The 25,775-nt window shown below is 40.2% G+C and overlaps 1 protein-coding gene across 1 annotated transcript in view; it reads right to left on the bottom strand.

The window, feature by feature from the left end:
- astn1 (astrotactin 1) overlaps window positions 1-14,884 on the bottom strand; it is a gene marked incomplete at its 3' end in the record, with an annotated part of 248,725 nt that extends 233,841 nt beyond the window's left edge. The window contains 1 exon segment of the mRNA XM_034196281.1: window positions 14,480-14,884. Coding sequence (XP_034052172.1) covers window positions 14,480-14,789 — 310 coding nt within the window.
- Between the last annotated feature and the right edge of the window lie 10,891 nt (window positions 14,885-25,775).

The raw sequence follows: 25,775 nt of genomic DNA, 5'->3' as shown, positions 1-25,775 counted from the left end.
TTTTAGCACTTCCCTTTTCTCAAAGTCAATGTTTTTTGGATGAGTCGGTTAGATGCCCAAAATAAGGTCTGTTGTTTTTTGTTCAGCCACATAAGTATACTCTATGTCAGTAAATAACTCACCGTTGAATGTCTGAAGCTTCTATGTGTCTTCAAAATGGTGGTTGCTCACAAGCTGCTAAATGAGACAGGAATCCACCTTAAGTGTTAGCGGTGGTTACATCAAGTCATGCGACCACCAAGTAATTTATAGCCTAATATTAGCTATTTATTTCTGAAATCAAATATTAAAAACATGGTGTTAATATGTGTAGATTACTCGTTGAACAAAACTAAGTATAACAAATGTGCAACAGAGCTCATTTCCTGTCCAAGATCTAATGTAAGAATCCTGTTGCTTTTTGACACCTTGCAATGCCAACTTCTCGGCCTACAAAAATATCACTGCACCACTCTATTGTCCCGGTGAGCTGATTTGAATGGGAGGCAGTTAGAGGCTGACACCTTCCAAGCCTCCTGCCCAGATGTGCAAATCACTACCACAGCAAATACGGCACCAGTCTCTCCTAGAGGGAGACTTTATTACCTCACCTCCTACACAATTTATGGCAGAACACCAAAAGGGTATATTTCTAATAACGTAGCCGGGATTCTCTGACACTAATGAGTGGCTTGCAGTCCTGCAGCTAAAGTGTACTGTCAGTCACAGAATCTCTCCTTTTCAAATTGCTTCTTGGATGCTTCACAGCGAAGCAATTTGGCGAGAAAAAAGCGAGCCACTGTAAAAGTTGAAAATAAAATGTGGAATTGAAATTGCACCCAACCTACAAAGCACACACACACATTTAAAAGCAGATACACTTTTAAGTGACATTACTTCAAAGAGGTGGATGGGCTCAGGAAAATAAAACAATCTCAGTATGCCTCGTAACAAGATTCCTTTTTTTCCTCTTCCCAAAGTGAGGCATGCAGCTTTGTAATCCCGCCGCTAACGAGAACATTGAGACCATGACTCTTAAAAAGTTTGCTCTCTCTTTTTGACGTCTTCAAACACTCAAATAAAGACTAGGGGTTAGCTGAGGATGAGGTGTCCTGATGAGATGGGGGGGGGGGCTCACTGCTGCTGGTAAGAGAGGTACTGCGTGATAAGCTACAGTACTCTATAATAAACTGATTGAAGTGTGAGGGTCTTGAGGCTGAACTTCTGTCAGTTACAGAAGAAAACATATTCAAATGTTCACAGAGACTTCTGAAACCAATCCTAAAGCATAATATACTCTTTATACTACTTTTAGAATGTTGTTCAATATGACATATCCTTCAGAATTTGCGTGAAAACACTTCTTTAAAATAGAAAGTAGTAAAACGTATACTTGCATATAGGGCTGCTCAATCAATCGTATTTGAATCGCAATTACGATTATGGCTTGCAACGATTACGAAAACAACGTAATCGAAATAAAACGATAATTTTTTAATTATTATTATTACTTTTTTTTTATCGTGATATCAATTATTGACCCAAATAATCGAGATTATGATTTTTGTCATAATCGAGCAGCCCTACTTGCATAGCATAATCATTTCTACAAAGTTATGTTAAGCATGTGGCTGGACAATGAAGCAATTGAAATGCAAACAAGAAAAAAACTAAGTTTGGGTCCAACATTATTACGTGTACATGGAGTTACATAAAAGTTACAAAACAAGTCGAGCACATTATCGTTCTTTTGTGTTTGTTATGGACTGACTGTCGCTTCTAGAGAATCAAGAGCAATACAACACAGCATTTGAAGAAAGGACTGTGTTCCTTAAAACACATTAACATGAACAATAATTAACAGTTATCACAGACTAAAGCATACATCATTGTTTAGAAATTAAAATCCTCTGGAAAATATCCCAATACAGCAATTCAAGTGGCTAAATGATGTGTTTACTCTTGGTCCAAATCAGAGCCAAAGCTTTATTGTTCTAAAATGGTTTCCTCCTCACCGTATCCACTGTTGAGATCTACTGATTATCAGGGCTGTGATGACCACTCGTGTGAATTGTTCTCTCTCTCTCTCTTTCCCTCTTAAGTAATTTCAGTGAAATTGATTCCAACTGGGCCAAACTGGCCACGGTAACCTCCATTATCCCGTCCCCAGTGGGCCAGCAGAGAGGACAATGAAATATAAATCCAGTAATCCACATGACTTGATGATGTCATGTATAAAGCTTTCCTATCAGTTGTTTTAAGCTCAATGATCAAAACAGATTATGTTTGACTGGAATTTCTCCCATTTGTCCTGGACATTCAAATGTTCCCGACCGCAATGATTGGCACCACATTTTCAACAAAAATGCTGCTGTAAGATGTTCCAAAATCAGATCCTCTGCATTTCTAAAAAGGGAATACTGCTGATATCATATTCTGTCATTATTGCTACTTAGTTTTCCTACACTATGTGTTACACTCAGACAGCCACACCTGGCATTATGTCACACACATCTTGTATAATGGTGAAGACACATGTGTGGTAGGAACAATCTACAACATTAATCATAACGATGCTATGCTAATGCAGACTTGAACAGCCAAAGGCTAGTGTGAGGCGACAACAACTGCATGCTTAACTAGAAAGAGTTTAGAGCTTACACAAACAGCCATCAGCAAGCATCTTATCAAAATGCTGCTGAAACACCGTTTTAAATGTAATTACCGCTGGTTATCAATACAGCTGCACAATGTTAACGTGAATTGATTTTTTTTCTTCTTGTAAAGACCTGTATACAACAAGTAAAAGTTCTGGTTTCCCTTCAAAGCTGCCATTATTCCACACAATAGGTTTTGTTAGACAGCAAAGGAAATCAAGCATTCAACAAAATAAAAAATACATTCATTAATTAAAGGCCGCAGCTGCTCCAGTGTTTATACTTGGGTCTCTCACAATGTGGAATTGTGGGCTCCCCAGTGTGAAGTTTCATTAAAAGTGCTCCGTCCTGGTGTAGAATGTTACATGAGGAAATGTCCGATACAAATGCACACTCGATGCTATGCAACAGCAGTCCTGAGAGATCTGCTGTGCTGTTTATTTGCGTGAGCTTATTTCTCTCTTCCCCTTAATGAATTAACTGTTGTCTAAAGTAGGCCTTTAAATTGCCTATTCAAACATTTCGTGTAAATTAAAACAGACATACATTTTAGTATATATTACAGTGTGGGATTTATCTGCAAGTAGACAAGCCAAATTGTTTTCCATGCACACAACGCTGCCAGTGTCACAAGGGGAACGTCCTCAATTGACAACTGACAACAAGCCAATTCAGATATGATGACAGCTCAAACTGAATGCATGGTGAATGCAATGGTGACAGCGGTCAAAAGTAAGTCATCAATGCAGAACATGTCAAAAGTGAGACTTCTACATTTTCTACTTCTGAATTTCTTCAAAATTAAATCAAACAGTTTCTACTGTATGGGACTGGGTATATATCTTATATAATGTTGAAGAAGGTAAAGTTTTGTGTCACATCAAGTTTAATTTTGAAAGGTTTCGTAAAAGTAATATGTAAAACACCCGGCTGGTTAAGGCATTTGCTGCCTTCACTGTTTTTCATCATTGGCATAAAGAACTCATCTTGGGGCATAGAAACAATGTTAATTTTAACAATTAATCCATCCATCCATCCATCCATCTTCTCCCGCTTATCCGTGGTCGGGTCGCGGGGGTAGCAGTTCCAGCAGAGAGCCCCAAACTTTCTTTTCCCTGGCGACATCAACCAGCTCTGACTGGGGGATCCCAAGGCGCTCCCAGGCCAGCGAAGAGATATAATCCCTCCACCTGGTCCTAGGTCTACCCCTTGGTCTCTTCCCAGCTGGACGTGCCTGGAACACCTCCCTAGGGAGGCGCCCAGGTGGCATCCTAACTAGGTGCCCGAACCACCTCAACTGGCTCCTTTCGACGCGAAGGAGGAGCGGCTCAACTCCGAGTCCCTCCCTGATGACCGAACTTCTCACCTTATCCCTAAGGGAGACACCAGCCACCCTGCGGAGAAAACCCATCTCGGCCGCTTGTAACAATTAATGTAAGAGCAATTTCATTCATTCATCAAAGATCAATTGATAATAAAGTAAACAGCACTACAGTTATTCTCTCTCTCTCCCAAGATGGCGGCAGGCAGTTCTGGCGCAGTGGCAGCAATCTCTGCATGATTGTCCTAAATCTCAAACCTCTGTGTAGCTACACCACTCATCTTGCCCCCATGGTAAAACAACATGTTGAGGATACATCATTGTCTGCACCAGCAACATCGTTGAATATCAAGAACTTCGGCCATGGTCGGCATATTATCTACAGTTCACTCATCTGGCACTCCTGGCAGACTCTCTCAAACAAAAAAAGGCTCAAAAACGAAAAGAGGAGAATATTGGGCTATTGGCCCTGCTGTGTCTCTTGCTCTCGGGAGATATCCACTCGTGTCCAGGTCCCGGCATTGTTTTCATCAACCTGACGGCTGGCGGCCCAGCTGCTGAGCTCCACACGCCATCAGTCGGCTTCCGAAGAGGCCGGATAACTGAACAGCTAGCACCACCAGCGGGTCTCTGCGGTCTCGCGCTGATGGCTGCTGACCTAGCAGCAGGACCTCTACCCACACCATCGGAGGACTACGGGGTTACAGGGTTGGGGAAAAAAATAGGAAAAAAAAAAAATAGGACCCAAATGCAGTTTGAGGAGGGAAGCAGGTTTCAAAATGAAACAAAAGGCGAGCTTTATTTACAAAAGCTGAAAAAACAAGAATCCATGAACAGGTACTGTAGCACGAGGTAGCATCCAAACAAAAGGTGACTGTGACCAACACGAAGAGAGACATGAACGACCAATAATGAACCAACACCGAACACAGGAAGAGACAAGACTAAATGCAGGGAGGGGTAATCACGAGACGAGAAACAGCCGGGCAGGGGAGGAGAAACACAAGGGCAACAGGTGAACACAATCAGACAATCAGACACACCAGGGAAACTAACGACAGGGAGGAAGACAAGACACAGGGAGAACAGCTAGCTCTGGTTTGTGGTTCTCTGTCGCTAGGCCGCTAGCCATCGGCGCGGACCCACAGTCCAACAGCTAGCTCTGACTGCTCCACTGTCAACAACGGCACCGAGGTAAAGCCTATAAATCCGGTATTTAAAAAACACTGTTACGGCCCGTCTACACTACAGGCGTCAAAAAATGCTTTCAACGCTTCGCCCATTCATTTGAATGGGGTGACGTAGGATATTTTCAAACTTCGCCGAACTGCATTGTGGGTAGCATGGCAAGGCGTTGCAAGCATCGCGAGCGTCTATCGGCGTCAAAAGTTGAACAATGTTCAACTTTTGAGGCTCGATGCTTGCTCGAAGCTGGCGTCAGCCAATGAAATCCCGTTTATGCAAATCTGCCAGTACAAGCGCTAGCCAATCAAACCGCGTTTATGCTGGGAGAGACTACGCAGGGCATTTCCTCATATTCAAAAAAATGGAGGGAAACTTCATTATAGCGGTAGTGAATCACCCGGTGGCGCTGTATGATCAGTCTCTGTTCATCTACCGGGATACAAACCGGAGGAGCGAGGCATGGAGGGAGGTGGCACAGACAGTGGGTGAAACTGGTAGGTTTTCTCCTGTTTGGGGATTTAATATCCAGTTTACTTCGTTTTAACATTGCTATTGCTTTGTATGTCGGGGGCGGGAGATTCATGTGATTGGTTGTTGGTCGCGTTGCTCGCAAAAAATCGTCAAGCCTCAGACACGCCCAGCTTCAAGCTTTTTCGACGCCTGTAGTGTAGACGGGCCGTTACACCAAAATGTTTCAAACAGTAAATCAAGCAAACATAGTTTGGGATGCTCGGCACAAGCCGAAGGGACTATTCAGTGGACATTTACATTTCCGCAGCATTTGCAATAAACATGAACAGCTAAAACATCTCCTTCTTGAGTCCAATATTGACTGTTTGGGAATATCGGAATCTTGGCTAAAACAGTCGTCACCATCCACTCTTGTATCTATGGCAGGATATAATGTGTTTAGGAAGGACAGACTGAAGGGAAAAGGAGGGGGTGTGTTGCTTTACGTGAGGAATACCATTACTTGTCGGGAGATTGCACTCCCAGCTAATATTGAATTTGATTGTGTTGGTGTGGAAATCACACTTTCTGAGAAAATGTCCCTCACCATGATTTGCCTATACTGTATATCGACAACCCACTGCTAAGGTGGATTTCTATGACCAGGTAAAACTCATGCTGAATTCCTGTGACTCCAACAAAGAGTTAATTATTTTAGGAGACTTTAACATAAACTGGAATGACAAACAAAATAGAAAGAACTTAAAACGGATCACGGATAAATACAACTAATGGACCAACTGACTAGAATAACCAAAACCTCCAAGACTATGATAGATTTAGTATTTACTAACAAAGCTGACAGAATAGTTAAAACCTACAACTTCCTGACTGGTCTTTCTGACCATAATCTTATTCTTTTTACCAGGAAACTCACAAAAAAAGGTTCATGGCCACACCTAAAACCCCTGCCTTGGGTTCTCGCTTCATCCCCAAAAATCTGCAACAACGTTTTATCGAAGCAGTGAAAAGGATTGATTAGGGGGACTATCTGTCCTCTGAAGATATTGGTGAAAACAGTCATCTATTCATATCTAAAATTAATGATACAATGTCTTCCTTCTCAAGGAGAGGGTGCCTTAGGGACAGGAATGAACATCATCTTCCCTGGCTGAATCTACAATGCAGGAATTTAATGAAATCTAGAGACCAACTATTAAAGCAGAGCTTGAAATCCTGACTATCCACTGATAGACAGAAATGCACTCATGCTCATAACAAGGTAACACAAACAATAAGACAGGCCAAAGCTAACTTCTTCATCAACATAATTGAAGGTGCGAAAGGGAACGGTAAAAACGTTTGGCAAATCTTAAATAAACTATTAGGTAAACAAACCAGGAAAATAATGTTCTTGAATTAAAAATCAATGATTCCCTGATAAAAGACCCTGCAGTGCTGGCCAGCTCACTCAATGAGTATTTCATAAATAGTACTTTGGACATTACAAAGCTCTTCCCGCCATCTGAGGTCTCACCTAGCCCGACTGTGGATACACACCCCATTTTTGATCTGGAGGAAATCACAGAGGTTGAGGTAAAAAATATAATCTCAGGGTTAAGAGGTTCTAAGGCTAGGGATGCAGATGATTTAGACACCAACTTTATAAAGACACATATCGACGGTCTAATAAAACCAATTACTATGCTAGTAAATCAATCTATCAGCACGAGGGAAGTTCCATCATCCACGGTGACACCGATCTTTATATCTGGGGATAAGGCACTGCTTTCCAACTACAGACCAATCAGCATCCTCCCCTGTGTCTCTAAGATAGCTGAGAAATGGGTGTCAAAACTAATCACCAAACATGTAAGGCAAGGCAAGTTTATTTATATAGCACCTTTCAACACAAGGCAATTCAAAGTGCTTTACAAAAAACGAAAGACATTAAGAAAATGGCATTTAAAATCAGTCATTAAAAAGAAAAGATAATAAAAGAAACATTAAAAGAAAAAAGTACATGGATAAAAGTTACAGTGCAGTCTAAGATGTGAATAGTTCAATTAAAAGCAGCGACAAAAAGAAAAGTCTTCAGCCTGGATTTAAAAGTAGTCAGAGTTGTAGCGGACCTGCAGGTTTCTGGGAGTTTGTTCCAGATATTTGGAGCATAATAACTGAACGCTGCTTCTCCATGTTTAGTTCTGACTCTGGGGACAGAAAGCTGACCAGTCCCTGAAGACCTGAGAGATCTGGATGGTTCATAATTTAGCAGGAGGTCAGAAATGTATTGGATGTAATGTAATGTATGTAGACAAAGGTTTCGCTCCACTCCACCCAATGCAGTTTGGTTTTCGTGCTCACCACTCCACTGAGACAGCTAACTGTGTCTTTGTGGAAAAGGTTAAATGTATGTTGGACACGAGCCCATATGTAGGTGCTGTCTTCCTTGATCTCAGGAAGGTTTTTGACACTGTTGACCACCAAGAGCTCCTTACCAAGCTGACCCATTTAAATTTTTCGGCAGTTTCGATACATTGGTTTAAGTCTTACTAATCGAACAGAAAACAGTGTGTTTTGGTCAATGGAGCCAAATCCCCCTACCTTGTGAACCCTGTTGGGGTTCCACAAGGTTCCATTCTTGGACCGTTACTGTTTTCTCTGTACATTAATGACTTGCCTAATGTATGTCCTGAGTTGAATGTGCAAATGTATGCCGAAGATGCGGTCATCTTTGTACACGGGAAGAACACTGCAATGATCTCATGTTGTCTCTACTGCTTTGGACAAGGTTCAACACTGGCTGAACAACATTTGCTTAGAGTTAAACGTCAAAAAACAGTATGCATGATGTTCAGTAAACGACCAGTCAAAATCGAAGGATCCAACGTGTTTTTAAATGGATCAGAAATAGAACTAGTCTCCCAGTTCAAGTATCTTGGGGTCATATTGGACTTCAACTTGACTTTTAAGAAACATGTTAAGAAAGTATCCAATACCGTTAAATTCAACTTGCAACATTTTAAACAAATCAGACCCTTCTTAACTGTCAATGCTGCAAAGTCATACCTCCACTGCATGATTCTATCCCACATTGAATACTGTTTGACAAACTGGTTGTTTGCTTGTGCCACAAACCTGAAACCAATAGAACAGCTGTACAAGAGAGCTATCAAGGTGTTTGACAGAAAGCCATACTCATACCCAGTGTTGGGACTAACGCGTTACTGTAACGCCGTTACTTTTGGCAGTAACTAGTACTCTAACGCATTACTTTTTAAATTCAGTAACTCAGTTACCGTTACTACATGGTGCGTTACTCCGTTAGTTTTTTTATATAGTCAACAGCCAGGCGAACAGAGATGAGAACTGTACTTAAGTACAGTACTTGAGTAAATGTACTTAGATACTTCCTGTGTCACATGCGGAGACGGGCTGTGGACGTGTTTGTGTTGTTTACTAACAAGACTATCATGGCGGCGGCGGAGCTCAAGTCTAGTTTCTCCACCTGGAGATATTCTCACTATTTCACTTTTGTCGAGCACAAAGAAAAGAACGTTTCTGTTAAATGTAAGTTGTGTCTTGGCGGGTCAAAGATCTTATCTACTGCCCAAACCAGTAATTCAAATCTCTTAAAACATCTGCAAAAACAACATGCTGGGACGAAGCTAGTAGCTAAGACCACAGAGACTCAGCCGACGCCACCCCACCTCCACCTAAGCAACAGCGGCTGGATTTTAACCAAGGGACTGCTGGCCAGGGAAAAGTCGATAAAGCCATTGCACGGTATGTTGTAGAACACATGCAGGCTATTGCTACAGTGGAGTCACCCGCTTTCAGGGAGCTAGTTAGCATGATAGCATGTCCGGGCGGCACACGGCATATGGGACGGAAAACTTTTTCCAACTACCTGGAGAAAGAATATACAAAAATGGAAAGCCAGCTAATATCGATGCAATCCAGATTGCATATAATGCATGTCAAGTTGATCAACAGATTGTATTATTCTCCAATGCAATAACAGTACTGAAATGAAGGCTATAAGGGCATTAATGGGAGACATTTTTTAAGTAACGAAAAAGTTACTTTTCACAGTAACGCATTACTTTCGGGTGTAAGCAATCAGTAAAGTAACTGAGTTACTTTTGAAATTAAGTAACTAGTAATGGTAACTAGTTACTGGTTTTCAGTAACTAGCACAACACTGCTCATACCACCACTGTACCATCCTTGAGAAACTGAATTTATTGAGTTTTGACTCAAGGTTGTGCTTTATTTATAAATGTTTACATGGACTGCCCCCCCCCCCCCCCTTAGGGGAATTCACACACTGGACGCTGCACTAGGTCAGAAACCAGAGGAGACTGTGAAGTCCATCGTAGACGGACCACTTTTGGACAAAATGTCCTCTCCATTAACCCTTAAAGACCTAAACGGAATTTTCGCCTGCTTGACTCTCCTGTATTTATTTGTTTCTCCTAACCTGTTCTAACCTTTTCTAGCAGTCAGCATCAAGTGCCTTACCTCATTTGATTCAGGAGAACCTCTAGTTCAAGTCTGGATAATTTAAAGTCCACATTTTACCTTAACTTTGTGTGATAATGGCTGAATTTACCAGCACTTTTCAAAAACGCCAGTACAAATGTTGTGTTTTTTTACTGTTTACTCCGACAGGAACATAGGAATTTTCTTTTTTATTATTTACAAAGCTGCATTTAGATGTTTTAGGCTTTCAAATTAAATGTAATCTGCATATTATGTTCCCTGAGCAAGTTACAGCTATTTATTATAATATTATCCTAGGCGTTTTGTACTGAAAAACGCCTAGGATAATATGGAATAATTCAAACGAAATGTATTTCCATATTTAAATGACTGATCATGTTTCTTCTGTCAAAAAAAGGTTGAGAGAGTAAACAATTAAACCATAACAGATGACATTGCAACAAAAATAATTTGTTTCAGATAAATATATTATCATTTGAACATTTAAATACAAACAAACAGTGAAACAAATTCAAAGTGCAAATTAACAAAGTGCAAATTATATTGAAACTATAAACAAAGTATTAGGAATATATAGAAAGTGCAAAAGTACAAAGAGCAAATGATCTTCAAACTATAACCAAAATATTAGAAAAATATATAAAGAGCAAAGGAAATGTATCCACATTCATCATGGTCTGGGTCGCTTAGATGTACAGCTCTGCTGATTGCCATGAACCTGTCTCTTGTCATGACAGGAGCAGGAAAGAGAACACTCAGGTGTGATCCCTTCCTCCAGTAGTCTCTTACTTTTGGCAGTTTTAGAAGTGCCATAAGGCCGACATACATGAGGAATTGTACCGGCTTTCCCAAACAAACTTTTCCCCCTTAGCCTGCTCCTTTTCAGCATTTTTGTTTGTGTTCTTGCAGATGATATTTACAGCTTGGTTGTTAAAAAAATGTCTAAATATTTGTGCAGGAGTATACTCCACACCAACAAAACCTTGGACTCTAGGGGCTCTTTTCGGGCAAAAGTGTGGTAGTTGTTGGGCAGTATCTGGCACCTCAGGTCCGTTCCAAACAGCTCCTGGCTCTTCTGGGGTCAGAGATGTTGTTTTCCCTCTTCCTCTTCCTCTTCCTCTTCCTCTCCCTTTCACTGTCAGGGGGGCTGGCATTGGTTTGGCCTTTTTTCTGGATGCTCCACCCTCCTGGCCATTATTTTCCCTCTCGGTTTGAAGGAGGCCTACTGATGGGGACAGTGGCTTGTGCATCCTCTCTCTCATCCTCTGGACTAAAATAAAAGGGAGGAAAATATACAGATATAAATGTCTGAATATATTTTATTTCCTTTATTGCTTTTATTTCTCCAGTGTCATCCTATCTGTTTTCTAAACACAGTCTCAACTTTTGATTTGATTCACTTTATCCCTCTGCTAACATTACTAGTTGATGGAATCAGTAACTGAATTGTAATGCAATGAATATAATAACATTAGACCTTATAACAAACAACCAAAGAGGGCAAGCGGAATGAGGCAATAAATGAAAGGTATTGCTTGACGTTTTTTTACTGAAATAAATATTAGCCTCTATTGATAGTGAATCTTGAGCTCAGGACTTTTTTTTCACAATTACGGCAAATGGCCATCCATTATAAAAACTCGTAGGACTAATTATTTTCGGCGTTATACAGAAACAGCAACCGATAAATGCAACACAAACAATAAGAAATAAGCAAAGTTACTCACTTTTTATCTTCGAAGGGATCAATCCCGTGATCATACTCCTCTTCATTGCCAGTTGTCAGCTTCAGAATCTGAGGAATCCACCGCTGCATCGCTAAGCGGTCCGCCAGACAAAATAAATGCTACGGCTTCTTCCGTAGTGTAACACCGTTTTGACATGTTGGTTTGAATTTCTCTTGGGATGTGTATGTGTGTGTGTATGTATGTATGTGTATTTGTGTGTGTGTGTGTGTGTGTGTGTGTGTGTGTGTGTGTGTGTGTGTGTGTGTGTGTGTGTGACTGTATCTAGATATCTCATGTTGTATTTATTTCTCTTACGCTGGCAAAATTACTCTTCTTTAGTATTACTCTCTCGTCTCTCTTTGTTTATCTCCCGCCGCCAAAAACATACACAGCAACCTATGTTGATTGGTCGAGAAGATGGTAGCATGGGCAGAGGTTTGCCTGGACCTTTACATTTTAAACCTATCCGGACACAGGGGGGTGGGACTTAGTCTAAAACCTTTGCTGTTTGGCTCAGACGGAGGGGCCGCGTGGGTCTCCTTGACGAATCAAGGCTGTAAAATGGGATGACATTGCCCCGATCACGTCGGAGCCTCTGAATCCCGGAAAAGGACATAGTGATACCAGCGAAAAGCCTAGAATAGCCGCTTTACCTCACTTTTTAAATCAGATGGATAGGATTAGCGGTTAAAAAGTTATTAAGCATTTTAGAACGCTACCTCTTTGAAGCCGCGGGCGGCTCGCTCGGTCTTTAAGGGTTAAAGGCAGCTCATTGTGGAAGAGCCTCCCAACTCAGATACGGGATTGTCCCACTCTCAATAGCTTCAAAGGTCAACTCAAAGAATGGATGAGAAACAAACAGACGTGCAATCACCGCTAAATGCACTTTAACAAAGGGGAATCTCCTCTTTCACTTTATATGTCGTTGCTGCTGTATTGTATTACCATGTCATAAATAGTTGTGCATGCTGCTCTTGCTCTTTTGCACTTTTTGCATATCATGTATTTTGTTTTTGCTATGTTTGTAAAAATGTAATTGTCTTAAATGTTTTATGTGAGGGACTGGAAATGGATCTGGATCTGGCACTGTTACGCTTGACACATTTTAATGTGTTTAGTGTTCATTACTGTGCATTATCCCTGCCAAATAAACGATTAAATAAACAATTAAATAAATAATTAAATTGAAAATTAAACTGTGTGAAGAATAATTTGGCTGTATTACTGAGTTCAGAGTCATTGGCAAAAGGATAGGCTAAACTCAGATGCTACCAAATCTGGTTTTAAATCAATTAAAAACCAGGATATTGTATTCTACAAACTTTCAAAGCTGTAAGGGATGCTTCATAACAATTGTCAGTTGTCTGTACACTTTAGATGCTGATTTGTATACAACAATAGCTGCTCTGACAACCAATCTATCCTTGCTGAGTGTCCATTTGAAAATGACATAATGTAGTTTGCATCATTGCATGTGTTTGATGTTTAGCTCAGAGGGCTAGAAATGAATTCAGAATTATCAGGACTGTAGAATATCAGTAGTAAACTATTTATACTATATGCCTGAATATGCTGGGAAGTCAAATGATTGTCATGGTGTACTAGAGGATTAGGATGATGTGCATGTAATCAGTTCATCCCCTTGTGACCCCCTTTTTACAGAAACCTAAATTACCCATGGAAAATGCTTGTATGAAAGGGAAAACAAACTGCGTTGAAAAGTGACAACAAAGAGACAGACGGATGAAAAACTCAGTATTTGCAAAGCACACTTTCACATACATGAGGTTATTGTCTGATGTTGAATACTGACATGGGCCAATAGATAAGGTATAGGGTCCCCAGTAACAACACACAAATGTCAACAAACAATTGAAAAAACTGGGTGTATACATATTATAATGAAACCAACACAGAGTCCAGAAGTGCTCAAAGCAGGCGATTGGACAGCAGCCAGCTAACTGAGCCAACCTCAGTTATTAAAACACAGCTTAGCCCACTTCAAACTTGGTTTGCTATAAACTTGGATAAAGTTGCCTTAACAATGCCTGAAATCCAACAAAAAAGTTGCGTTTTAATCAATTAAAACCCATGCATGAAACTAACAGCACAACGTGACCACAAAACAAGAGTTATATTAAAGTGAGAGTAGTTTAGCTGCATACTTGCTAGTTTGTTAGCAAGTAGTTTCCTACACATTCAGTAGCCAACCGAGCACGTGTGTAAGCTAAGGGAGAATATACAATACAAGACATAAAAGGGACGCTGCTCTTACAAATCTGTACATTGCTGGTTACAAATACATTGAATAAACGTACACTTTTGCTAGCTAAAGGATGCTATGCGGCCTATTATTGCCAAAATAAGTGCTAAGTGTTGATTTAGCACACCTGTGTTTTCAATAACAGGTGCTTAACTAATTAAGCACCTTTGACAGACTATTTATGACAAATAAACGCGATTAATGGCGTTGCTTGTTCATTCGGGTTGATAAATAGCATATAGGGTTTTTCAGAGAAGTGGAGAAAGGGTTTAGAGCCAGGGCTAAGCTAATAGACAGATGCCCCAGTGTAATAATAAACAGTGGAATTGTTTTTAAGCTGCTAATTGGCGGCTAATGAACCGCGGAGACCGCCGTGTTTCCGAAAACTCACCTAAGACGAAAAACGGGAGCTCGGTGTTTTCCAGGTCGTCCACCACCACGACATCCCCGGGAAAATCGTTCCGAACGGAGAACAGCAGCTTGGGCTCGGAGGCCGACGGACTGTGCATGATGCTCAGGTCGTTTTCCCTCAAAAAAGGCAGCGCAGACACGGTGACGCTCTTCATCTTGCACTCGGAGTCCTGGTTCTGGTCATCGTTGTTGTGTAGACCTCGGACATTAGGCGTTAGGACGGCCATGAGGAGCCACGCGAGCCCCAGCAGCAGCAGCAGCGGTCTCGACCCCATGTTGATGCTCGCCATCTCCGTTTCCTCTCTCTTCCCTGCTCGCTGTTTCTCTCGCAGGCTGCTCAGCCTCTCAGCCCGTCAGATGAGAGAGCCGCACAGTGAGCGAGGGGGAGTGTGATACGCCGACGGGCTCTCCCAGTGTAGAAAACAAACGCTCCTTGTTTCTCTTCTATGATCAATCACAAGGTTTTTGCAGATACCGTGTGATTGTATTGCGTTTTTAATGCTGGTGACCCCTTTTCTGTATTGATCGATAAACTGTCCAAATGGCTTTGTAATGGCAAAGCATGGATTACCAGCAGGACATGCACCCACTATGCCCTGTGGGTCCCATCACCAAATGCATAATTGTTTCTAATTTAATTGTACATGTGCTCTCTCATAAACATTTGCATATCATCTCCAAGCGAATCCAATAACTCTTTAGTAGTTTGCCTGACCTCTGTGACTGGGTGGACACTCGACTGGCTGAATGCATAATTGCATAATTGATGGGGTGCACAACCTGAATGTTAAAACTCTGTGGGTGTCTGCAGTGACACCAGCAGATAGAAAGGCCAGACGATTTAAAATTGAAAAGGGGATGAAAAAGCAAGCAAAAGCTATCTGACATGCAGTTTCAACCACTATTCTCTAGAGTAGACCATTGTTCGGCTTTTAACTTTTCACCTAGTGTAACTACAACCTATCATCGGCTCAGGTAAGCCAAGGCTGCGCTAGACAGACTGGGATTTCAAAGAGTCCACACAAACAAATCAATATCACTGATTGAGCGTATGAGATTCTAAATAACAACCAAGAGAAAACATCATATTTCACTGCACGTCACCAACTTTACAAAACACAAATATCTAACACTGATATATCTGTGTAAGAGCACACTCTCGTCTGTGTTAAATCAACATAATATGTGCTCACTTCATTATTACGAGTCTGTGAAGGAGTAAACATGTTTGACTTAAAAAAAATATATGTTGCGTCTCAACCTGCACCAGAGATGACTTTTGAATTTGAATTCAGATAAATATTTGGCCATCCTCCAGGATAATACTGTACATGGTGTGAAATGGAATAATAGTCAAATCAGGAGAGACATGTACGAAAAGAAGATAATTGTTTATTAAACCAGATCTGATGCGAAGCAAAAAGTTAAATCCACCCGTGGAGTCCAGCAACTGGTAGTGGTGATTAATTATACTGCAACTGGTCTACCAATATTGTGTAAAACTGAAAAGGATGGGCGATGATAGGAAGATGGAGGGGTGCATGTACAGTAACAGCAGCATGAACATACTAAAAGTAGGCAGACATTTATTTTTAAATAAACGGCAGCAAGATGACAGGTACGATGGCAGACCCGGCCAATGGCAGCAAGGAAATTAATGAGAGGGAAGAACTACTAAATATATGTGAGAAATAAACCTAAAGAATAGTGTTGCTTGCTATCATTACACTAGTGCTTCATTTGTAGCAGCTGGATTGCTTGGGATTGGCTCCGTCAATGATATGTTTTAAAAATATCTTCTTATCTTCAGAAACAAGTTCCGTAAATAAGCAGAGACCGAACATACATTGCATTTTTTGAGTGGAAGATCCTCTGGATTTTCTCTTTGCCTGGTCTAAATATGTGTACAACTGGGCATCTTCGTGGTAACAATGACTAAATCAAGCCATCATTCATCTACACTGTCAGAGTCTTGTTTTGTAGTCAGGATTAATGGTGGCTGTATGAAACATGCAATCATCTACACTGTATTAAAAGAAGATTAATGGGCTTTCTGTTTGTAGAGGTCAAGTCCCATACAGATAATGCTGGATATAAAGCTGAGCGTTGTAGCATTGTTTACTGCCCAACATACAGCCCCCTGGCGTCCCTGTTATGACTCATGTTGGTTGAGCATTTTATAAACCCGGTAGTAACGCCCGCAGCTCAAATTACACAATGTTCATGTGATGTCATTTATGGAAAGATGTTCACACATGTAATGTACCACTCCTGCCTGCTTCCAATTTGTACATTTTAAATGGGACCTTAAAGTTTTGCTTTACACACCAATACATGGCAATTAATATGGTCAAATATCTTTTATTAAACAAGCATACTGTAATCCAGCCTATAACTAATCTAGTAGAAAATCAAGATTTAAGGATATATAAATATTTTAGACCAAAGGTATTTCAATTATGAGTGACCTTGTTTGTTAGCCTAACTATAATCAGAACCATACTGTAATGTTTATATATATATGTTTTTAATGTATCTAAATCCTTAGGTAGGGAGGGCATCCATTATAGTGCAACTTTGAGGGTCCCTAAATCAACATGTAATGCAGAGTTAGGTGGTAATTCCCTTTGGGTTTTGCGTCCTCCTTTCCATTACACTAAAAACAGAATATACATTTTGATTGGTTCAGCTTTAAGAAGAAAACCACTATGAAAAGAGTGAAACATTGAAAACAAACAAATACAGAGAAGAACGCCATTGAAATGGCACTAGCACATTTTCTGAGTGCTTTCAGACTCTACTGTAAATCCCTTGACTTTTGTGTTGGGCAGATAATTGCTATTTGGATTTGGATACAAAGCCTTAGGAAAAGAAGATTGTGTTTTTTGTGTCAATACTGTCCACCCATTTAATATTAAAGCAGCTCTGTGGTCTTCTTATAACCTCAATTTCTCTCCCTCATCAGAATGCGTTTTAAAGTAAAAAATAGGGCAATGTTTGGTATCAAAGCTATAAAAAAAACAGAGCAAGCAGAGAAGTTGATTGGCCTCGGCCACCCACAGTGAACCATTAAAAAAGTTAACATAAATTCAAGAGAATAAGTGGAGCAAACAGTGCCAAGACTTTCTCCCCTTCATTATTGATGATGGACTGGTGGTGACAGTGGTGAAGGAAAACTCATCAGTATTCAAATAAGATCTAGTGTTCTTATAAAGTTTTAGCTTCTGGATGTATGTGCCCTTTTTTTACTCTGAGGCTCTCTGCTTCTGCTGTCCTGAAGAAATAAGTGGCAGCAAGGATAAGGACAGAGTGAAACTTTTCGGGTACATTGCCTTAAAGGCCAGAGAAAGTTGTCAATGATAATTTGGAAGATCTTCACGTACTGTGTCAGCATTGACTGCAATGTTATTTCTCTTTACAGTTTAGACGACAGGGCTTGCGATATCTATATTTCTCAACATGCCGAGAAAATTCCACAAAAAGAAAAACACAAAAATGAATTGATACTTCACTTCTTTGTGTCATAGAGCTCCATTGCTGTCTAAAATATATTTTAAAAAACCATTTTGACGCTAACTGTTTCACTGGATGACATTTTCCTAAATGGGCCTTAAAATGCTTATTTTCAGGTTCCATATTAGAATGTTGTGGCTCTGTGATATGTGTACATGCTTTCATGTTTAAAATGATCTTTATTTTTCTCATACTGCCTGTGCCGCAGCACATCTTTTCACTGGCCGTGTCTCAATTCAGGGGCTGCATCCTTCGGAGGACGCAGCCTGCGCGGTCCACGAAGGATGCAGCCCACGTAGACCAGGTAGGCTGGACCGAGCGGCCTACGAAATGAGACGGTCTAGCCTACTGAGCACTTCGTATTTACGTCACGTGATACGCGCTGTTCTGTTGCAGTGCTCCAGCAGCCTGATAGCAAATGAGCTTACAAGCTAACTCAGCTGAAAAGGATCCAGAAACGTAACTTTTTTACTTTAACCATTACGGCGATGAAATAAAGAAGACCATGGCCAGGTAAATACGATTAAGCTGTTCCTTTAGCCCCCAGTAATGTTACATTAGTAAGTTAACAAGTACATTATGTATATAGCTGATGTCATTTAATCATATTATTTCATATTTATATATATATATATTTATTTATTTAAGTAAGTCTTAATTTTTCTGTACTAATAAAAAAACATGTTTTTTTAAATGAACAAAAGCATGTTGTATAGATTGATTCTTAAAGGTCCCATGTCATGTTGAGGTTTGTTGGTTTCTCATACAGCATCTCTGTATAGTATGTGTATTTACCAGGTATTCACTCTCTGCCCTAAACGGCTTGTTGGCGCTCCTGCCCCCCCCTCCCTGTGAGCCTAGTGTGCTCTGATTGGTCGGGACGTTGCGAGGCTCGCTGCTGCTGCTCGCTGCTGCTGCTCGCTGCTGCTGCTGTGAACTGCTGCTGCTGTGAACTGCTGCTGCTGTGAACTGCTGCTGCTGTGAACTGCTGCTGCTGTGAACTGCTGCTGCTGTGAACTGCTGCGAGGAGCGGACAGGTTTCCAGGTCGGCGATACAGCGAGAACAAGCGAAACTCATCCTGAGCACACACAAACACTCACAGCCGAATTAAAAACAATAAGTGTGGCTTGATATTGAGTAAGAAAAAGGTTTATAACGCTGTGAGAATGGGTCTGCGCTGCCGAGAGCATTTCTCCGCGATCCCAACTCGTCTATTACCAGCATTCAGGGAGCTCTATGCAAGTCAATGGGGACTCCCTGTTAGTTAGCCAAGGGATCCTGTTGTGTGAGGTGCTCCGCGGATTGGTCCATTTGGGCCAATCCGGTCCTTTGTTGTTGATTTAGGTGTGATAACCGGAAAAGCATGACATGGGACCTTTAACAATATTAGTTTTCTAATCTTAATAGCTGTGATTATAACAGTTTATATTCTCCTTCTTCCCTTAAACCAGCCCAGATGATGTCCCACTGACACTTTGGGATTGTAGCCTTTGCAGACAATTTACATGCACAAAACCCTATAACAAATTACAAGAAATTGGAAACACTAAAAAGCATACCATACAGTGTAATTTGTATTGCAGTATGTACACTAATTTGAACATTTGTGCAGTTGTACCACAAATGATCAACCACATTTTGCGTGGTATCCAGTGCCACTGGTCATCATCATATATCACTGATTGTTATTTTATTAGAGTTAGCCTGGGAGCAGGGGGGTAGGTTTTTGTCTGAATTATAAAACTATTTCTATTGTACATAATATATAACAACTATATCCTCCTGGGACCCGAGGAAAAAAAGTGTCTATTCAGGGTTAAAAAAACATCTTGCAATTTAGACTTTTTTTAATTTGATCTTATTTTTAAATGTTACAGTATGTCCACTGTAGAGGACGTCGGGACCATATTAGTTTGAAAAGACAGCCACAATTAACAGATGGACTATGTAACGTATTATGGTTAGGCTATAGAGTGATATTAATACAATAATACATTCACCTTTATTTAAAACATGAATATGTAATTGATCTGAACCTTGCTTTATTTGGTCAATAAAAAACTAGTTTTGTTTTTGGTGAAACTTTCCAGATCTTCAAAGACTTTGTAGTCAATGTACTGGAAAAGTACCTCATTGACTATAGTCGGCACGGGCTGTAGGGTCATCTTGACTAGTTTTATGGATGTGGTCTCCATTTGACCATGCTCATAGAAACAAAGCTTGCATTCCTGAGGCAATTCTCATTTTTCATGGCTCCACTTAAAATAAAAACAACAATAAGACATACGTGCTACTCTTGGCCCACAGAGGGCCATGTCTTTCCAGCTCATCCCTATCTGTCTCTATGTATCTATCTGTGCGCTCATGAAGCCTCCTGCATCTTTCCCCCCCTTCTTCTTGACCCTCTTCTATCCAAGGTGTGAAAGCCTCATCTCTCTCATCATCTGAGAGCTCAAAATCTTAATCTCCCTGAACTATCTGGTACAGAAAATGTCTGATTCAGTTCCGTCTCCTGCAACAATATTGAGTCATAAAGTCCATGAAGATGGTCCTGAAGTCCACTAGAATGGACATTTATAAAAGGATGGTTATTTGAAAACTTTAATTATTTAATTGCTTTCAGAACTAATTATATAGTTCCTCACATGTTAATAAACAAGAATATATATGATTTTCATGGTAAAAATGACAATTATTCAACAATATTTGACTTCTCCTCCTGCTTCTATAACATTTTGTTTTTGGTATGCCAGCCATTTTGGAATAAAAGAAAGAGGAACTTCCCATTATGCAATTTTAACCAATGACATATCACTGGAAAGACCAGGATGTCCTCTGTACAGTACATCAGAGATTGATAGAGTAGCTCAAAAGAGTCAAAGGAGATGCATGTTAACAATGTCCACTACAGTCAATGGGCTGGGTCCCAGGAGGATATCATATTTGTTTTCTCTGATCTTATTCATGCTGTAGTAACCATTAATAATATATATTGTAGATAAAATGACAATGCCGCCTGATGTTCAATAAAAATAAAAATAAAAGTAACCGTTTTTGGGGTTTTGCTGACTTCTTTGATACTAACATTTTTGTCTGGCAATTCATATTTTTGAGTCAGGTGCCCCAATCAGAGTGGAAAGAACCCTATTCAGTGAGCATGGGAGCTCAATAGGGCTACTGCACAAGGCTGAGTGCATGTTTCTGCCAATGAAATCTGGAGGCTTTATGAGATTTGTACTCGCTAGGGATGGCGGGACGTCTAATTGCACAAATCCACAAAGTCCTCCGCTCTGGGTTTTTGTTCTGAGAAGGGATTCTCGAGAAACACAGCCAGACTTGTTTCCTATTCAGTTTGTGCATTCAATTGAACAACAATTATCTTGGATTTCAGTTCTCGGGCAGTGGAAGCTTGCTTTGTTTCGCCCTCCAGGTGGGAGTTCTCCAGGGCTGTGATGTTGGGACACACTGGTTTCTGCTGTCTCAAGAAAACATCAAAACATGGGAATACATTATTGGTTTTGGAAGTTTTTATGTATTTCTAACAGGCAGTAAGGGGGCTTTTTCTTTGTGACAAACTGTCCTTCAACCGCATAGCAAAGCTGCGGTGTCGCCAATAATCCAACATTCCGCAGTGTCCTTGAATTTGTACCTGCACTTATGATATATCTCGCTTAGGCATTTCTCAAATAAACGACCCGTTCTTTAAGGACTTTACAGCTATTTAGCATGTATTTAGTCTCAAGGTGCATTTAACACTGCATCCGAAAACTCCTTAATTCAGTGAGAACAGTGTCAATTCTTACTTAGCGATTAGAAAAACTGTCTCCTCAATACATTATACAGTGATAAACAGAAGGAAAAAAAAACGAGTGAGCAGCTTGACTAGTCTGGATTATGCAGAGTTCCAGTGTCTATGATTAAAGAGAAGAGGGAAAGACTTGAAGACAGAATGATCAAATAGTTTTTTCTAAATGTGTGTGTGCAAAAATAGATGAAGAATGGATGAATGTATCCGCACAGAGATTGTGAGACAGTGCACATGTGAAAGTGGTTGCAAGCAAGGCAGAGATTACATTTCGATACATTCGCTCTCATGAGTTCTGGCTCGCTGCCGATAATCAAAAACGGTAAAAAAAAAAGGATGACGGGAGGAGGAGGAGGGAAGAAGGGAGACTGGGGTAAAAGAAAGACAGTCAGTGGAAGTTGAGACACAAAAGAGAGAGAGAGAGAGAGGGAGGGGAAGAAGAGAGCTCATACATCAGCAGTTGTGTCTAACAGGTGCAGCAATGGTGGGGAGGGCAGACCGAGGCCCAGATCAAGAGAAAGATCTCACTGTTTAATCTTGAGACTCTTCCCCCGTTGCCAAGCTAGCAAGGCTATGGCCCGCTGTATGGCTCGTTCTGTGATCAGGAGCAAACAGATTCATCTGTTTCTGCTCGCTCACCCCTCTGCGTGGGCTGCAAAGTTGATTAGAGCCTAGAGCCTTTGTCATCATGCGCTTGGAGCTCCAATAACTGGTTCAAATCATCCCGCAGCGGTTACAGTCACAGCCTCTTCAAATGCTCGGAGCATGATATAAACACGCCACTTCAGACAAACCGGACAAGATTATGCAGAGCCTTTGAACCCACTGCTGGGGGATTGCAAGGGCCTGAAATGGCTGGTTACATGATCCTGTGCATGTATGTGCATACCCATGTTTGTGAGTGTTTGAGCATAAGAGGGTAGAGGATGCAAAGATTGGATGAAAGCAATGAGATCCTTGAACTGTGTTCAGGCCTGTTTACTATGATAGTGATGTTTTAAAAAAGATGAAAACTAGTTGACTCCAATGTATCCACAATCCAATGCAGCCATGTCTGCTGAGTGTACTATAATCATGGACGATGGTTGTCTTTACAATAAACACTGTTATTTGAAATGTTGGAAATGTTGGAACATATGGGACATGTTTCCACCCTCACCGAGACAAACTGCAAACGTCTTCTTCAGAATGGAAAAAAAACATGGTTTTGTGTCCACTATGATTGTTACTTTGCATGTCATGGGACCTTTACATCCTCTAAAGCTATTTTTAGTTTACCATTCAAATGATTATATTAACCTTCAATGTAAAGTTAAAATCCTTTCTACAATATTGCACATGCATGGTATGGGTGTAGATCAATGTTTATTTTGTTGTTATATATTTGTTGCACATATTGTTATGTGATAACTTCAGTTAAAACATATGGACAATGACTGTATAATTGATCACAGTAGTATTTATATAATGATGAAGGATATTGAACTTTAATTTAAATGCAGCTATTCACTTGTTGTAGGTTTCCTCAACCCAGTCTCACAAAAAAACGTGTAATAACTACGTTGGTCCACAACGTAGGATGTAGTATATCTACAAAAACGCCTCTGAAATTGTAAGATGCCTACGTTTTTTTTCACCATTCATTCCAATGGCTGGCTTCTATGTCACGTGATCTTCAAATTTCTCCCTGCAGAAAAAAAAACATGGCCGACCTTCGTTTTATTCTCGGTGTACAATGCCTATTTTAAGGTTAGTTTGGTCATTAAAATGCGTTTGGATGTCATTTCATGCGAGAAATATGAGTTGTTATTTAAGATTATGTGTGCAGTGGGTGTACATGATCTTTAGTTTGCTAGTTATTACGAAGATTAGTTCAGGAAATTGTGTCTATACAACGTTTTCATTGTTACCAAGATGGTTGCTAGGGACGCTGCTATCGATATTATTTCTGTTATGTTGTGTAAAATGGTGTTATCTTTATTGCTACCCCCTTCCCCGTCAATGTATAGTGTTGGTCCACAGTGCAAACGTATTAGTTATTAGCTAGACTTTTATTTAGCATCTCAAAACACATGTAAACAGCTTCATGCCCGGGAGGCGAAGACCGGCAGTCCGACTCACTAAAATGTCCGTGCAGAACAATACCCATGAAATGGGATGGGACCACGGCAGACTGTCCAAAACTGGATTTGAACGGGTCCACCGCGTCCCCCCCTCCCCCACCCCGTCCGCAGAACTACACATGCTGGCACGTCTCTACTGGGAATTGTAGTTTTAAAAGACGTTTTCATATTTCCCATAATAAGAAGTTGCCAGTATTAAACTGTGTACATCCCTGGAGGACAGAGGGTGTCGTTTTTCTCATACTGATATTCTGAACAATCTGTGCTGTTGTATTTGCTGTAAAGTGTCTCTACTGTAGGCTAATTTTATTATATGTACAGCACTTTGGCTCGACCAAAAATCGTTTATAAATGTGCTATATAAATAAAACTTGATTTGATTTGATTTTGGAGGTTTAGGGGATAGGAAACACTCAAATTAAAAATATATAATTAATAAATGGGTGAACATTGCTTGTGCCCAATGGGCAGCATTAATATATACCCACACGACAGCTAAGGTCAGAAGAGCTTTATTTAACAGCTGGTCTTATGTCTGTGACCCCTCCTGTTGTTCATTGATAAGCCTGAAACATGCACTTGTCAAGGTTCAGAGGCACATTTTGCAAATCTGGCAGTATCAGCTTAAGATAATATATACTTTATTGATCCCAAGTTGGAACATTTGCGTTACATCAGCATGTGTATAGTTGTACATATGCAGTGGTGTTTATTTGTAAATCATTTAGTATAATCACACAAATTCTGTGTTTTATATTTAATAATTCTCTGTTCTTTATTTATTGATTGTTCAATACCTGACAAGGCCGGAGATGAAAAACGTGGGTCACAGGTTCCTCAACAGTGCATCACAAGACATCTTTCAATATTTGTGTACCTCCACCATTAAATTGTCGTATTCTGCACATTTCTTATACTATCTACATCTTATAAGAGTATAATACATATGTATAATATCAGTTAAAATAAGTGCTTCAACATAGTTAACATTTCTGGAGGTATACACAAAGTTTTACATTCATTGCATAACTACACCATTTGTGAATATGTCAATAAACCTTAGAAAATCTTGAAAGGGATGTGCAAAATAGTCATTATATACAGTCTTTAATTAACTATTAGTAGAGAATAACGAGTAATGAACATACTTTATAGGGATTCTATTAATGTCTAATAAAAATAATGAAATTCAATAACATGCTTTAACCACTAGGTGTCCCTTTATATCAGGTGTGCACGTTTATGGTGTAAATACAGCCTATCTACCAATTGGATCAAATATAAAAGTCAGCCGAATTAGTGTTGATACTGCAAGGAGATGTATTGTGTGAAAAATAAATGTAAGATGTTGTTTAATTACTGATATATTTATGATCCATGTCACGTTTCCAGTTCATCATGTTTGTCTCATCAAGGCTCTATAAATAGAGAACTACAGCAGATATGTAACATTTAATGCAGCCGAACCGTGTATTACAATGCCGTTATTTGATGACTTTCAAAGAGAAAAGCAGTGGACCAACACTAATAACGGTGTTGGTAACGGAAAATAACGTATCTATTGTGGTGATTGACATTATTCACCCACGGATCTATGGGTTAGGCCAGGGTATTGTTCTGCACGGACATTTTAGTGAGCCGGACTGCCGGTCTTCGCCTCCCGGGCATGAAGCTGTTTACATGTGTTTTGAGATGCTAAATAAAAGTCTAGCTAATAACTAAAACGTTTGCACTGTGGACCAACACTATACATTGACGGGGAAGGGGGTAGCAATAAAGATAACACCATTTTACACAACATAACATAAATAATATCGATAGCAGCGTCCCTAGC

The sequence above is a fragment of the Gymnodraco acuticeps genome, unplaced genomic scaffold, assembly GCF_902827175.1.
Source record: "Gymnodraco acuticeps unplaced genomic scaffold, fGymAcu1.1, whole genome shotgun sequence".
Classification (NCBI taxonomy): Eukaryota; Metazoa; Chordata; class Actinopteri; order Perciformes; family Bathydraconidae; genus Gymnodraco; species Gymnodraco acuticeps.
Note: the sequence above shows the minus strand (reverse complement) of the source record. Positions and strands in the feature narration are given on the sequence as shown.